This window comes from Metarhizium acridum (assembly GCF_019434415.1).
Source record: "Metarhizium acridum strain ARSEF 324 chromosome Unknown scaffold_272, whole genome shotgun sequence".
NCBI classification, from domain to species: domain Eukaryota; kingdom Fungi; phylum Ascomycota; class Sordariomycetes; order Hypocreales; family Clavicipitaceae; genus Metarhizium; species Metarhizium acridum.
Genome location: NW_027094024.1, coordinates 761,503 through 777,830, shown reverse-complemented (window position 1 = coordinate 777,830; position 16,328 = coordinate 761,503). Strand labels below are relative to the sequence as shown.

At 47.2% G+C, this 16,328-nt stretch overlaps 6 protein-coding genes across 6 annotated transcripts; 2 read left to right on the top strand and 4 right to left on the bottom strand.

The window, feature by feature from the left end:
• Window positions 1-695: 695 nt before the first annotated feature.
• On the top strand, window positions 696-1,326 carry J3458_012971 (uncharacterized protein; the record flags this gene model as incomplete). The annotated part of the gene is made up of 2 exons (XM_007810307.2): window positions 696-1,033; window positions 1,092-1,326. The coding sequence occupies 2 exons, from the start codon at window positions 696-698 to the stop codon at window positions 1,324-1,326; spliced, it is 573 nt and encodes a 190-aa protein (XP_007808498.2).
• Window positions 1,327-2,732: 1,406 nt separating this feature from the next.
• J3458_012970 (uncharacterized protein) lies at window positions 2,733-3,467 on the bottom strand (the record flags this gene model as incomplete). Its single annotated transcript, XM_007810308.2, has 1 exon — window positions 2,733-3,467. One exon carries the CDS (start codon window positions 3,465-3,467, stop codon window positions 2,733-2,735), a length of 735 nt encoding a protein of 244 aa, XP_007808499.2.
• Window positions 3,468-4,537: 1,070 nt separating this feature from the next.
• J3458_012969 (uncharacterized protein) lies at window positions 4,538-5,388 on the bottom strand (the record flags this gene model as incomplete). Its single annotated transcript, XM_007810309.2, has 2 exons — window positions 4,538-4,741; window positions 4,801-5,388. The coding sequence occupies 2 exons, from the start codon at window positions 5,386-5,388 to the stop codon at window positions 4,538-4,540; spliced, it is 792 nt and encodes a 263-aa protein (XP_007808500.2).
• Window positions 5,389-6,407: 1,019 nt separating this feature from the next.
• J3458_012968 (uncharacterized protein) lies at window positions 6,408-8,224 on the bottom strand (the record flags this gene model as incomplete). Its single annotated transcript, XM_066120224.1, has 3 exons — window positions 6,408-6,760; window positions 6,819-7,161; window positions 7,222-8,224. 2 exons carry the CDS (start codon window positions 8,222-8,224, stop codon window positions 6,902-6,904), a joined length of 1,263 nt encoding a protein of 420 aa, XP_065974861.1. The 3' UTR covers window positions 6,408-6,760; window positions 6,819-6,901.
• A 2,890-nt stretch (window positions 8,225-11,114) lies between these two features.
• Window positions 11,115-11,932, top strand: J3458_012967 (uncharacterized protein; the record flags this gene model as incomplete). Its single annotated transcript, XM_066120223.1, has 2 exons — window positions 11,115-11,607; window positions 11,688-11,932. The coding sequence occupies 2 exons, from the start codon at window positions 11,115-11,117 to the stop codon at window positions 11,930-11,932; spliced, it is 738 nt and encodes a 245-aa protein (XP_065974860.1).
• An 886-nt stretch (window positions 11,933-12,818) lies between these two features.
• J3458_012966 (uncharacterized protein) lies at window positions 12,819-13,142 on the bottom strand (the record flags this gene model as incomplete). The annotated part of the gene is made up of 1 exon (XM_066120222.1): window positions 12,819-13,142. The coding sequence occupies one exon, from the start codon at window positions 13,140-13,142 to the stop codon at window positions 12,819-12,821; it is 324 nt and encodes a 107-aa protein (XP_065974859.1).
• Between the last annotated feature and the right edge of the window lie 3,186 nt (window positions 13,143-16,328).

The window sequence follows — 16,328 nt, the reverse complement described above, 5'->3', positions numbered from 1 at the left end:
CATGACGCTTGGGAAGTCGCTATGCTCATCATGGTTTGCCGAACACACGAAACCGATTACATGCTCTATTGCATCGCTAGCAATTGTAACAGTTTACTAATTTCGTGTGAGGGTTTACTTCCCTATTGCCATGAGCGTGTAAACACAACTACGGGTGGCATCTCACTGAATGATGAACTCACCAAAGACGGCTACATCTCAAAAGCGTCAAGCCTTTCATGTGGGTTATTAATGCCGTCCCGGCAATTAAAAGTGGCAAATTGTTTTAGCCTTTAGGAGAGATGGTGATGGACGACATCAGCTTGCCAGATGAATGTGGCGTCCGTGGGTCGTGAGCCAAGCAAGGCGGCAACCTTGGCGATGACGAGGCTTGAACATTGCAATTGCCCTATTTGGCTCGGGAGCCGTCACAAGTGACTACCAAACTTGCGAATCAATGCATCTCGATTCTAATTTAGACGAAAAAATAAGGCTGTGTACAGACCTTCAGGGAATCCTTACACCCAGGCAAGGTTCCCCGGCTTGGCGACATTGAAATTAGCGTGAACTACCAGGCGTCGACCTCGTATTCAAGTAGCTCCAAAGTCTTGTGGCTTGGTAAATTGGAAATATATAATCCGGGCCTACTCTTGTCATTAGGGAAAGTACTTCAGCTCATCATCATTCCATCTCATTTCCCCACTCATCCAACAAACATGAAGACATTAGCGTTCTTTATGGGCTACATCGCCATTGTTGCGGCAAGTCCCCTTTTGAAACTTGATATTGGGAAGCAAAAGACTCCAACAGGGCCATTCCAATTCACCTCGACGTACAGCGTCAAGGTTGACCCAAGGGCTGTTGTCGACGCCAACAACAACCCTACCGGCGGAGTAGCCGGTGCGTCTGGGCTATTTCAATATGGCATCAACAGTTATGAAAACATCATTTGCTACAATCTCACCTTGGATGGCTTCCGCGGTGAATATCAGTCGCCCGCTCTGACGGCTACTCACATTCACGAAGCACCAGTAGGAAAGCCTGGACCACCACGGTAAGACTCAGCTTCGTGCAACTGCCAGCGATTTGCTAATGATTGAATGGCCACGTAGTATTGCATTCCCAAATCCACAAGGCCCTGAAGGTGGTCGTCGAACTAGCATTGGCTGCCTGAGAGGGCCGTTCCTCACTGGCGTAAGGGTGGACGGCAAGGATACGGGCGAAGGATTTCATGTTGAGCAGATTGAGAGAAACCCGTCTGCATTTTTCACAGACGTTCATTCTAGCTTGGCTGTTCCTGGTGCCGTTAGAGGTCAATTAGACGGCAGAAACGAGTGCCAAGGCTAGCCTTGAATGATTGGAAACAAGTAGTATGAGGTACACGAAGCAGTGGTTTGGGCTTCACATGGTCCAAGTCAATGTCGTTTTAATTAGTCAACTCCGAGATGTTACCAGCTGTAGTTTGTTGAATAATAGCTCAATATCCTGCATACCGCAGTGGTTAGTGTTAGTATACGCATTTACAAACGAAGCTCATCGCTAAAGTCTAGCGTTTGTTCTTCAAGCACGTTGCACTAAGGCTTTAAGATGTTCTACGTGTGTTGCTAAAGGAAGGAAATTGTGATGTAAGCGATTGTATTTCCCCCCACTGCGGCAGGCGTTAGTTCAAGAATGCAAATGCTGAGATGAAATGTTCAGTACTATGATGAATTGCTTGATGTCTTTTCTGGTCGCGGCCATTGACAACTCACGCGGCGGCCTTGCTGCACTAATCCTTGATAGTGTCCCGTTTTGTCCCTCGCTCGTGCCACTACTTTACATTGTGATTCCTCGAGGTCAAGTCACCTTCATGCCAAAAACTCTCTCATGTGCTCATGTTCCCTTCTAACCATAAGGGTGTTTTTCTCACAGCGAATGTGGTGAAATAATTAGGCCGACGTTCACGGCTGGGTACCTCAAGTGCTGAATAGTTTACACGCCTTTGTCTCTCATTGCCATGAGTAGCTTCAGTTCGCATTTAGTCTCTGGGGTGTGAAAAGACGCAGACCGGTCTTGGCCGTCAATTGTCGCCGAGTTTACCGGCTAAAGGCGCAACATTTGGCTTTATTGTATAAGTATCAATGTTTCTAAATAGCTATACTGAGTTATACTACTGTAAAAATTAGAACTGGAATATAGCACGAATTGGTATCGTTTTAAAATATTTTAAGAATTGGGCATTTTCGCAACAGTGACAAGGGATACAGAGGATGAAGAGCATCTATCTTTCAACATTGATTAATATGCGTAGTCAACTTCTCTGCTACACATTTATAGCAACAATACCCGCAAATACCAACCATGTTGTTTATGCTTCCTCGGGCCATGGTTCAAGTTTCAGGACGTGTGAACCTCATAAAGAAATCCTGAATAATCGCACTGGCTTGTAAATGCGTTGGCTTATCACCAGCGGCTAGTTGTGAAAAGTTTGGCTCCGTCGATGGCCAGTCATGCTCTGCCCGCACATAATGTTAGCATGCTTCCCAACGTAGCCCCAAATATCAAAGAGCAAGATGGAGTTATACTTTGATCATCGGTCTTGTAGTGTTGCACTACCCCATTTTGTCCCTCGCATGTCCAGCTAAGATGGTGTACGTCACCGTCAAACAGATCCTCCCGATGATGAGGCGTGTCGCATTTGTTCCGGGCTGCCCACCAGCCGAGCCTTCAAATGCCTTACCATTAGTATTTGTTCTTGTCATGAATCTGCCAAGTTAATGCGCGTACCAATGCGGGATTGCAGGCTCAATGCCACCTTCACCTTGCCCGCCACCATACTTGACATCCACGTCAGCTCCTCCGTGGAACTCTAAAATCGGCATTGGCACGCGTGCGGGCTCGCAGAGGTGATGGTTTGCATCGTTATTGGTATAAAAGGATCCGGAGGCCGGGGCCATGGCAGCAAACTCGCCTCCAACGGTGCTGTTGCAGGCAATGGTATCCACGAAGCCGCCGCCGATGGACAAGCCTGTCGCGTAGATGCGAGCGCTGTCGATGCAAAAGTTCTGACGCAAGTCGGCAAGAAGATCCCACACGAATTGCAAGTCTTGGCCGACAGTGGCCTCGGAGTAGTTGGCTCCGGCCCAAGCACCGCCTAGTCCGTTGGGATAGACCATGACCTTGTCGCGGGTAAATCGAGCCTCGTCGAGCTTGGTATCGGCCTGAAAGAACAGCCCGATGCTGCTCGAGCCGTGGAAGCCCAGAATCGTAGGGTATTCATGGTTTTTATCATAGCTGTAAGGGAGATGCACACTGTAGCTGCGATGCACGCCACTGGACTGTATTCCGCGATAGATGGGAAGGCCGATGACTTGAGCAGTGTGTATCTTTCCACAGCCCGATGTGTCGCCTCCTGTGTATGGGTTGGACGTGGCCGAAAGGGCCGCGACAGGGTTGGTGTTGATAACGCCAAGAAGCGCGAGGAACAGCATCGTCACTTTGTTGGCCATGTGACGGTGGTCGACGGTAGAGTTCCTTGCTTCCAGATATTACCAAATATAAGGGCACCGGGCTTACTAAATTGTTACACAGCTGACATTTGACACAAGAGTCTCATGCAAAGCAGAAACATGGCCGTGCCTGGGAGGAGAAGGATGAAGGATCGGCTCGAGACATGGATCGATGATCTGCTGCAGGTAGCCACAACGGGTCTAGTGTCTGTTCTGCATGTGGTCTAAAAGCGGTCACGAATGGGGAGTCCTCGTGCCCATGGTCGCCTGCTGCCTTGATCTCCTGCTACCGCCATGTGCAGTTTTATGATTAATGTTCCTTGAGCTAAAATGAGAGCTGCTGTAGTATTCTGGACATGGCAATGTTGCTCGAGTAGTCACGGTACTCTGGGACATGAGATTGTCAAGTAGTAACATGAATCGTATTTATAGCAAACACCCGTAGCTAGGGTGTAAAAGGTCCACGGGTACTCGTGTGGGTTACTTACCCGTAAGCTTTAGGTAGGTATAGGTAAGAAAAAAAGACTTAAATAAATTTATAAGGGAAAATAAGATACTTATAATTATTTATTAAGAATATTAAGTGTTTTTAAATACTTAATTAAAACGTATATAATTTACTTTATACTTTAAACTTAAGACTTATTATAAATATAATTAAATATTAAAGAGTTAACGTTAATTATTATAATTAATTATTATAATTAATTTAAAAAAATTAATTTATATTATTATATTATATTATTATACGTTTATAAGTATTTATAAAGTACTTATCTTTATATTAAATTACTTATAGTATACTTAAATTACTTATATAATAAAATAGATAGCCTATAAATAACCTAAGAAGAACTTAAATACCTACGAGTGCCCACGGGTACCCGTTTTTACACTCTACCCGTGGCTTTTAAAGTGAAAGTATATGCAACCGGACAGACCATGAAAAACATAGCCCATAGCAACATCCAGTCCCACAGCACACATAGTATGCCCAGAGACGCGAGCATCCATAATCGATCCGTCTTCCAATAGCCCCTGCCGGTCCAGCGGAAGCCACACTTGTTTCCTTAAACGGTCCCAGACCCGTAAGGGCTGAAGGCATACAGAATTCCTAGGGGCGAAAGGGCTGGCCCACGATTCTGAAGAAGAACCTGCGAGTTCTTCGCGGTGCCAAAGTACGCGTACCGTGCAACGCAGGCATTTTTATCCAAAAACGGCATGGCTTTCTTCAAGAAATCGCCCTGCTGAGCGGGAGAGCCAAATCCTTGAAACTACACCTAGCGTCAGCAACCCGTCTGCCCGTGCCAATTATAAGTTCCGGCCGGCTTACATCAGTGATCCAAACTTGACGACCCTTGCCCAACTGACAGATCTTCTTAACCCAGTTCTCCAAGTTGAATTCCAGAGTATGGTCATTATACCAGTGAACAGGGATGAAGTCTATATGGCAGCCTTTGCACTGGTTGAGAAACTTGCTCAGCCAGCCGTAACCGCCATTAGAGACTGCTGGTGCACCAAGCTTTACTTGACCTGCAAACGGCTCCATGTATGTTTTCCAGGCCGCTACTGCCGCACCAGGGGATAGGTTTGCCTGGTCTGGACGGTCGGGCTCGTTGAAACCAAGCAAATGCTTCGTTCCTCGCTGCATCCAATAGCGAGTGTTGTTGCGCCATTGCTGCGTGTGATAGCTCTGGGTGCCCCAGAGCATGGGGACAAACTCGGCAAAGACTTGTTTCTGGCTCGTTGTGCTATCCCAGTTGTATTGCCAGTTAATGTGGGACTTGTGGCCTTGAAAAGTTCCCCCAAAGTTCTTGATGGGAATGCCGTCATTGGCAGCCAGGCCACGTTTCGGCGTACCGGCGGCGGAGGTTGTCGTCAACAGCAGTGCTGCCGTGACGAACGAGCTCAAGTGGAGCATTGTGAATATCTTGGTATGAAACCCAGTTCTGTTTCGAATAAAGACGAAAAGAGGAGGCGTTGAGCAAGTCAGTTGCTTCAGCGGTTATCGACATTGTGCACAACTTGAAATAAGGCCAGATCCCAGCTGCTACTTATGCTTGGATTTGCGTGACAAATTTCAGTTTCACTGATTGCATACTGCATTGACACTGTAAAACCCTTATCCAGTACTTCGTAAGAAAAGTCCATGGAGGCCAAAGTTTGGCTACGTTGAGTAGGTGACATGAGTTGTCATCCAGCACACCAAGACGTCGCGGCCAATGATAACAAGCGGTACTGCCTTGGCAACGAGGGCTAGAATGTTCCTGATGGAAGCTCCGCGTCAAATCCAGGAGAAATCGGCCCAAAGCTCAGACCGAAGGATTTGGGCCAAGGGTTCGATGGAGTCGACTCCTTTGTCCGAGACGCACAACGATGGATCAATCCTACGCCTACCTTAGTAATACCGTGTCCTTGATGGTCTACATGCATAAAGTTCTACACGGAAGCCACGTAACATTGCGGCACGGACCGGCCCTTGAACCTGACGATAGTTACACAAGGGTTCGAGACCTGGCTGAGCCCTTGGGCTTCCAGGCTCCAACGCTCACCGCTGACTGGGCCGTAACGGTGCCGGCGAGTTTTTTGCAGCATAGCGCAATGCCGTGGTCGGTTCACAACACGTCTCGAAATCTTTCTTTGGTGTACTGCTGGTAGATGCCTTCCTATGTCTTTGCCATTGTAGTACGGAATTCTTTGCCATCATTACACAGGAATTCAATACAGAATCGCTCGAGTATTACTAGTCATTGTAACAAACTACGACTCTATAGAAGTATGAGAGTCTCATTGTTGACATGGTTGTTTCCAAACCTAGCTCGTTTCAACTCACCCTGCAGAGAGTTGCATTTAGCTGTTGCTGGAAAGTAGAACGACGAGTATTTGTTGGATCAATCGTCCACCACCTGGCATGAATACACACCCAATCTGTGTATATGGGTTCTATTTACTCATATTGTATGACGCGGTATATTACGGTTCTCTGGCTCGGGTACGGCCAGGCGCATGTGTTATATACGTACTTCTACCGGGCCTTTCCTGATGTCCTGCTTGCATGACCATTTGAACAAATCATAAAAAAAGAAAAACTTGATAATACAAATTTTGTTCAAACGTACGGCCGCATCAGCCCTCTGGGTCCAAGAAAAGCCTCACTGTGTGCCTCTTCTACATACCCCAGCTCGGTAACTCCCTTGACATGCTGCACCATGCCGATACAGCGTGTACACTCCTGAAGTCTCGGATCGTCCTAATTCATGGCGTGCAGGCCACGCCAAGTATACTTTCAGGATCTTTTAGCAGCATATTAGCGATCTCGACGGTTCTCCGGGTAGCAGAGCCTCAGCATACTTCACCTGGTTGGAACTCGCTCGCATGATGATCCTGTAGCCTAAGAAGAAACAAATGGGCAGCCCTGGGAAAAATTATACAAGCTAGAGTCTCTTGCGAGGATCCAAGTCTTCCTCCGGCTCGTCCATCGAATCCGCAAAATCGCGCACGGTATCATCACCGGCATTGGCCTGTTGATGTGAATCATCATGAAGGAAGGCAGATTCAGTTGCGCTTGATGAGCTCAGTTTATTTTGGTCCAAACTGGCTGTCTTTGGAACACTTCTACGCGACAGCATTTGGCTGTCATTGTCTCGAAGGGTTGCTCTTTGGCTAGGGTGAGCCGAGGGGGTGGATTCCAGGGCTAGATAATTTGTTAGTGAAGGTGGTCGCGTTGGTGAATTACAAAGGTATTGCGGATCACTATGTGGTGTTTTCTGTGTTGTTTGTAATACCGATAAGGCAGACTTTTCATGTTTTACTTGGGCTGGGCTCTCGTAATCCATACCAGTTTTGCTCTTTCCTTTCCCCAGGGCCAAAGACTCTGCTGATTTGTCTTTGTGCGTGCTGCGCAAATGATTTTCGTCAGAGTTGTCAAGGTTTGAAATTGCTTCATGACTTGAGGTGGCAAAGGTATCCATGGGCCTATCAGCCAGTTTATCATCCTCCTCTGGATACCGAGGCGTTTCGGGTATATTTTGCCTCGTGGGTTCGTAGTTGCAGTCATAGTCTATATTCCCTATTAGTAGCAATCTGAGAGTATGCAAGCTGGATTTGCCGCGTTTACCTTCTTGGTCCTGTCCCACCCAGTGCGCTAGTCGCTGCTCCTTATCAAAAGCCCACTTTGACCATTCGCTCCAAGCAAGGAGTTTCTGGGCTGGTTTGTCGCCGTCCTTGTTCTCTTTGGACCGCTTGATTCCATGATTCTTCTTGACGGAATCATCATGTCGAGCCTCAATCCTAGAGTTAGACTGTAATTGTTCGTCAACTGTATTTGTGGGCTCCATTTGGACCTGAGAATCGCGGAGCTCTTGCTGTGACTGCGTGCACCAAGTAACAGCACTCAGTTTATCCAAACTAGAACTCTGTGTACCAACAGCATTATCGCTGATACTGTCCTCCTTAGGTGCATCATCAGCCACGTCGTCACTAATGGGAGGCAAGTATAGAGCAATCTCTTGCATATATTGCTTGATATGCTTCTCCATTTCAGCCTGGGCACTGGGTGTAGTTGGGTCGGGGACGCAGTTCCTGACTACGTCTGGATAACCGCCGCAAAAATGGCAAGTTTCAAAAAGAAAAGGCTTTTTTCCCCGGCCAAGCTCTGCCAACGAGTTCCACTCTAATCTTGGTATGTGTAGCTTCTCTTGAAGAAACTGTTCAAATAGTTGTCTGTTTTCGAATTCTCGGTCGGACCCGTCCGGCATCTTGAAATAATAACGTGCAGAAACGTGTGAGTCATGTATATGGTTTAGAAGTCCCTCAACTCTATTGTGCACTTCAAAGGGTTCCGAGCAGTCCTCGAAAACGCAAAAATAAGGCTCAAAGTCCCTCATGACATGCTGGCTGTGATCACGTCAGCACTAGTCTTTCAGACATCTGGTGATTCATCCAGGTTGAACAGCGCTTACCTCCAGGATGTTCCTTCTGCTGCTGTTAAAGGAAACACAAGAAAACAGTAGGGGCACGTAAAGATGTCTGATCCCTGAAGCTTTGGCCGGCACGGAAAGCCACCGTGCCTCATCGTGACGGAAGCAACGCTTTCTGCCGATGGAAAAACCGGCGTCGGCGACGGCGAAATCGTATCGAAGGAAGTATTTTCAGTTGCTGAGAGTATGACACTATGGTCCCCGGCACGGGGCGTTTCAATCTGGTTGTCGGTTTTGTTACTTGGGTATCCTTTTCACGAAACGGGGTCGATGTTGTCCCCGCGGGATCGTTCTGTGGTTGGGGTGAAGAGTAGAAAGATCCCTTATACTGAGGTTCATGATTACGACCACAAGGAAGCTTCTCTTGATGATGCTTCAAATATTCAAAGCGTATTCTTCTCCTAGCGAATGATTCGGCAATTCTTTCTTTCATCCAGAGAGGCGACTGTGTGAACTGATGCTCGACCTTTTCCCGGGCAATTCTCCTAAGTAACTCGTAAACTTGGTTCTGACCCGGCTTGTTCTTAAATCATTCAATCCTTGTCTGTCTATTATTCTTGCCATCCAACTCAATCAATCGAGCCTGCGTATGGAATATTACTCTCTACGCGTGTCTATTTCCCGTTTAGCTGGAGATGTGTGTCACGACCGTGTGAAATAGAAAGCGCATCTCGAGACTATTCAGAGCTGTCGGAAACTTGATCATCGCATTTCTGTTAGCTTTAAACCTCGCTTGTAGCGTGCTCATCAATAATCTCTGGTTCCGGCAACTCTGGTTCGGTGGACCGCATTAGCTTGACACGATTCATTTGAACTTTCTCCTTTACTCGGGCTTCACTCACTTTGCAAACACAGAATCAACACCTCGAGTAGTCCTGCTATTATTCTTCTTCTCTCGGGCAGATCCTTAAGACGATAGTCCAGAGAACGTTGGCCTGACTTAAAAATGCCTATCTTGAAACACTATGAGTTAAATCTAGCGGACTGGTCAGACAGGAAATTAGTCTCTTGATGCCCAAGGCCGTTTTGTTCGCAATTTGAAAGAAGGTCTTTGAGTGTCTTTTGGCACCGCACGGCCAGGATGACGAGTTGAGTGGCATGTCCGCAGGGGGCTTCCGCCATGGTTGAGATGCCGAGAGAGAGGCTTGGTAAATGGCTTCAGTGCTTCGAATGCGCCGCAGATTGCCAAGCGTTTGCGAGAGTGGCTGGGGATTATATTCTCACGGCAAGAGGATAGGAGTGGATTGACGTTTGGTGCACCATGGCGGAGAATTTATATTTACTTATATTATGTCCCAAACCCATGCAAGAGGAGAGTAAAAGTTGCAATTCTAGACACCGGTTTGGACTTGTCAGCGGACCAAGCAGACATATACAACAGACGGCGCGACCTCGTAGTTATATAGGAGCTGGATCGACAAAGACGACGAAAGTGTGAAGGACGAAGTCGGTCATGGCACACATCTTGCGACTTTGCTCTCGCGCACAGCGCCGCAAGCTCAGATCCACGTCGCAAAGGTTTTCCAAAAGGCAAAGCCTGATTTGAGATGTGAGCCGCAGAACGTAGCCAGTGTATTTTTCAACCCTGCCCCAAGTCCACACTGGCAACAGACTATGGAAGGGCTAACAGTGACATCTTGCAGGCAATTCGACATGCTGTAGACATCTGGGAAGTGGACATCATCGCCATGGCATTCGGATTCGAAGACGAACAAACATCACCAGACAAAGAAGAATCTCTTCCATTCAATCCGGCATGCAGCAAGCCGTGGCGTCACCATGTTCGCTGCGGCATCAAACGACGGCAAAAACTGGTGTTGCCTGGCCAGCTGGTGCTTCGGAAGTAATTTGCGTCCACTCAGGACACGGACATGGAACACCTTCAACTTTTACCCCTGGACCCTATGACTACCAACGCATATTGCTGCTTGGAGAACACGTCAAATCAGCATGGCCAAAGAAATCCCAACACTCTGATGGCTCCAAGTTAATGAGTGGCACATCGTGTGCTACTTCTGTTGCAGCGGGTGTTGCAGCGCTGCTGCTTCATTATGCTCGAGGATTTTTAGACGAGACTCAGTGGAGGCGGCTCAAACGAGTTGATTTGATGAGAGTCTATTCTGGAGACTTGGGGACGATAAATGGAAGCACGGCTATCACTGGATACGCCCGTGGGTGCTCTTCCATAGAAAGAATGATGAAGGCTGGATTCAGGGGGAAATTAAGGCAGCTTTACGATAAATAGATACTATTCATCCGGTTAGAAGAGAGCACGTCGCAATCGATGCAGTGACAGTGTTCCAATGTACTTTTGCCATATTTAAACTCTAATCAAACACCGTCCTTGGAGATTTAAAGCGAGTGCTCTTTATTACAAGACTTGTTGTCCGCCTCACTGTGCCATGCATGTGCCGCGCTGACGGCCACATTTGGTTATGGATGCTGTAGCCGTAAATGCATCCGCTGCATGACACGTGGATCGATTTGTGTTGTTACATTGCTGCCCGAATCTCGGGCTTGGGCTTACAAACGCCCTACGGTTTCGTTTGCCTCATCTTAAGAAATTCACTATACTGGACGACTTTAATTACGCAAGGATGTTTCACAAGAACGACTATGACGCAACCTAATCGTCACAAGTATAACCGCGCTTCTACAATCCGGAATCATGCCTCAATCAGCCAGTCGATATTACTTCCGCGCTCCCACGTTTGATACCGACCCAGAGAGCACCACTTCGGGGAGACCGGCTAGCATCTTTACACGTTTCGGCAAGTTGACCAACCCCCTTAACCAGCATGATGTCGTTGCCATCCCACCGAGCTCAACCAGCGCAAGCCGTGTGCCAAAGTTCCAAGAGGTGGTCAAGAAAGGCATCTCTGGCTCGGCAGGAATCTCTGGAGCGCTTTCTCACACACTCGTGTCGAGCAAAGTTCTGTATACGTTTGCGAAAGACAAGACTGCCACCTATAACTGCGCCGCCATGGAGACATATGAGTTCGAAGCCAATGAGCAATATGTAACAGATAGCATCACCGCCTCGCTACGTGTCCAGAACTTCATTGCCGACAGTTTCACCGGGAGTAAGAAAGTGTACATGATCACAGGGCCCAAGATTGCTGAAGGCTTCAGCATGTCCACTGCCGACGCCGGTTCCTGCGGTCCGGTTTGCAAAATCGGCTCTGATGCACTGGCGATGAGAGGCCCCGGCTCAATTGTTCCCCAACTGTCGTTGCAACAGAGAGTAGCCAGGGAGGTTTCCCATGGTCCATCCCATCCAAGGTTATTTTTGCGTATCGCGCGATCGAGATTGCGCCCAAGAGAGACGGGAAACTTGGATACAAGGATATTCGCGGCGGCCAGTACAGCTACGGCGAGGAGGAGGGTGAAGAGGAGGAGGAAGGGTGGGATATTGAGCCGGTCAAGGAGAAACAGATGCTAGAAATGTACCCTGGAGCGCTGCCTGTCTTGGTAGATGCACAATAGGGGCGTTGCACCTTCAGCCTCTTGAGGCAACTAATGCCACAGACTAAAGAGTGCAGTCATTACGTTTTCATTTCATTCCGCTGTATTATTGCTTCATGTCGTAGAAGAAGTACTTGTAACTGGAATAAAGAATGACCTTGTTGGCCCACACAGCCAGACCACACAATGGACTGTACACGGTTCTCCGACGGTTGAGCCACAAAAGCGTTAGGCCAACAACGCACACCGACTTATTGTATTATGGGGTCTCTTGGTCCTTCGTGGCCCTGGGAAGTCCAATGACCTTTGATACCTCAAAACAGATTCTTACAGATTAAATTGAAGTGTTGCATTCCAAGCCTAGTTACCCTAGCCTTATCACAATAATGGTCTTGTAAAGTTGTATGTCATACTACCACACTATAACCCAAGTTTCCGTAATAATAAATATTATAAGCCAGCATCGAAATGATTCTTAAGTGGTAACTGGATACTTCTAACATATGTTAAACCGTAATCAAGTAAATATTGGGGAAAAGTCCACTAAACGGCATTTGAGTAGTTGTACGGCGTGGGAAAATGTGTTGAGTAGAATTAAATGGCTGTAAAATGAGGTCTATTGTCACGAGACCTACATATACAGCTCTTATACGTCAATTTTAGTATATTATGAAGACTTGTTATATCTCTCAGTTCTACGTTGCCACAATGTAAAAAATAGTTCACGAATGATTTTTGCAACTGATTTATTGAAATACTTTAGATTTCAAACAATCCCATGAATCCTGCAACCCACAGCCAAGTTGAGATGAAAAAAAACCCTCATGGGGAAAAAACCTCTTCCCGTTGTGAGTTGCCTAACTCGACATCGTACCACGACCCTCCTTCCTCTGCCCCATCGAGTGTGTTAACCATCATTTTTGGTCGAGTCTTTTTTGGTAAAGATGTTTTCTGCTTCCTTCCCTACTCTGCGGTCGAAACCTTTTTCACGCATAAATGAAATTACTTCCAAAATTTGGCTCAAAGCTCCCGTCTTTCCAAGCATTTTCGTGAGGTTCTCGGGAAGGAAAGTCCACTCCAACTTGGTCTGGGTTGAATTGGGGGCCTCGTCGTACTCAAGGTCCATCTCTTTCAGAAATTCTTCGACGTCTTTCTTAATGTCGGTATTTTGGCCCTCCGGAACATTCACAACGATATCGAAGGGCCTAAGAACTTTGTCCCGATGTATCATGTGCTTTACCGAAAGTATTAGCGCTGAGATAGAAATCGCTGCGCAGATTCTTAAATAATGCTATTCTAGCTGCTGCCAGACACCGCATAATCTCCACCATAGCGGTGCGTGCCTCCTCGGCTCTAGGGAAAATAGCACCAGGGTTTTTTGCTTTTGTATTGCACTTACCTGTGTGTAAGCCTCATTAGACAAGTTTTCCGCTTGTTCAGAAAGCTTCATTTTCTCTTAGCTGATAGCAGGAGTCAGTGTTTGATAAAGTGATATTTGAAGTCAAAATGTAGAAAAGATTGTGATGATATGCTTGTCTGATTAGCTATTTGGCGAGGAGAATCTCGCTATTTAAATAGTCCAATACCTAGTATTCCACTTATTTCAGCATGTCTTTGCTACAAAACCCGTCTAAAGGGAAAAGAAACACCTGCAACGTGCAAAGACTTGAACCAAAGTTTCGCTGTTTGAAAGCTCTTTACAGGCCAAGTAAAAGACTGTCGCAGGGTCAAGAAAGGTTTTTTTTAGACGCGGAGGCATAACAAAGTGAGATACCCAAATAAAAAGCTTCAAACTTGGCAGGGCTACTGCAAGGGTGTTGCCTCGTGTTTGGGTCGCACAAGATGAGTGCATGGCCAGAAGCTCGGGGATTTTGTAGGGCAGGGGTCCTTTATGGACAACCTGGCACACTGGCACACAAGAATGCGGCCCGAAGTATGATGCGAAACATGTAATGGAGTAAAACAGACAAAGAATTCAAAACACAGCTACAGAATATGTTGACACGTAATAAATGCAGCTTCTAGAACAACGCAGAGAATTGCCGTCAATGTGAAGTGAAGGCAAAGAATCCAAAAGATCACATGGCCAGTGAAGAGGTATTGCTTGTAAAGGAGCCATGAAAAATGTTTCAACAAGAATAAAACATCTTTGTCCATCTTGCAGGAGACTTCTCGCGCAGCTTTTTATTGAAACACCACGGGCTCCATGGCTTAGCACATATTGATGGCTTGACCACTCCCAGCGCCAGTTATTTGGCTCATTGTTACGGCGTAGTGGACCGTCTTTTAGCGACTTGATCCGGCTAGCATTTAAATAAAGAGCCTTTCAATATCACAGAGACTCGCCAACTAGGTTGGGAGACTACTGAACCAGGCACACGGCTAAACGGCAAGGTGCGACATTTTAACAATGAAAATGTCAAGAGAGTTCAAAGAAGAAGTGTCACACGGTTGCACTACCGCTACGGTCACGGGGTCTAGGGCAGAAGGCTGCCACCACTTCTTGTATGAATAGATCTCTTTGGTCATCCAGGCCTTGAGGAAAACCAAGGACCTTCAGCACCAAAGACTGTTAGTAGATGAATTGAGCTATTGCTCACTGAGCTCTTGTCACAAGCAGCAACATACTCATGACCTCTCCGGAAGCTTTGTTCAGGCGGCAGTCATCCGCCCGATGGCACAGGCGTCGGGACCCCGCGAGAATAACCATCAGGCCGAGGACGGAGACGCCGCATCCTTTATCCCATGATGTAGACAGATGAGTAAAGCAGAGTAGTTATTGAGAAGGCATAATTTTGCCTTGTAAAAGTCATAAATAACACCATCCCTAGGCCGCTTTTCAATTCCTCTCAGATTTCTTCGTTGAGAAATGGTCAATACGAAAGAAGCTTGAGCTACCGAGGTCAAACATCGCGACACATGGTTATGGTGTTGTCCCTGTCTCGAATCCAAACAGAATTAATGGGCTCAAATTTAGCTGACAACCATGGCAAGGAGTCACGTTGGCACCTCTTTCCCCATCCCTTGGTCGGCGAAAAACTCATAGGCCACAAGTGTCTTGTCTCACGTCGGAGAATGCAAGACCTGCATCGTGTGAGAGGTCGCAACACCGTTTGTCCCACACAAGGGTGTCGTACGATAGTCCAAAGATGCGGAAGAAAAAAGGGCAAGCCTGACGCAAACAGAGGGCGTAAAATATTGTCACGGCATAGCGAGTAGGTGTGTAGAGTGCGACGACCACGTCTGGACGATCAATCTTGACAGAAGACAGTGTACTTGCAACTAACCTGGCAGTCACGGAGACGAGTCGCTTGTCTGGATCGTAGCTCATCGTCTTCTTCCTCTAGATAATGGCGCCATTGCTGCACTATGTCGCTGGCCCATCTTTTGCAATCGAGCGGTGACCATGGCGGGAGATATATTGACGTCACACGACAACAATGCTGGACAGCATGGCTGCTTGCAACCCGACAATGATGCCAATCCCAATCCCATCCTGGCCCAATCGTGAAAACCACAGTCTTGAAGGCGCCTGAACACGCCACCTCAACATCATGGAACACCCCGAGGCCGCCCGAAGTCGTGCAACAGCGGCGTCACGTTCGCATGGGTCAACGGGTCCATCGTCTGGTGGCCTGCTTTACGCTGTCACACAGTTCTCACCGCCAATGTGCTACACAGAGACATTAATAGATCTTGAGTCTGATTCGTTGATGCTTTGTCAAGCGAGGAGTACTTGAATTGCTGCATAATCTCTTAAATTTCCGGCATCTTTCACCTTGAGCTTTGCCCTCTAAGCCACTCCGTTTTCGCGATAGTAACGAGATGCAATTCACACGTTAGAATTACGAATTGGTCTTAAGACCCAGCGACTCCGAATACGAACCCTCAGAAGTCGGTCATGAAACCAAAGCGGCAAGCTTGTCTACACGGGCTGTCCCACGGCGACTGCGGCATGTTGAATCTTTCCCTTTGCTCACCCAAATACTCCTGGCGATATGTGCTCTGCTTTTCATTGGTAACTTTCCCAACCAAGAGCCTTCTAGGAATGAGATGCAAAGCTTAGAAGACTTGAGTGGTGGAGTTTTGGTCCACACGAAACGGCTGTCCAAACTATCGTGCATCCGAGTCGCCGCCGTTTCGACCGGACCATGGTATTATTGGTCAGAGGCGCAACCTCGGATGAAGTGGCAGGGGACACAGAAGCGGAAGCCGGTCTTCGGGACAACTGCCGAAGGATGACTGAATACGTGGTGCGAAAAAATAACTGATAATAATTTGGCGGCCGGGATGAAATGTATAACATAATGCAACCCTTTCTTCGGACGGAGCCATGAGATATTCTTTACCAACCTTAATGAAGGTAATGCGTCCGGGATTATCGACAGTCTTCACAGCTTTAGCAAAATCCAACACC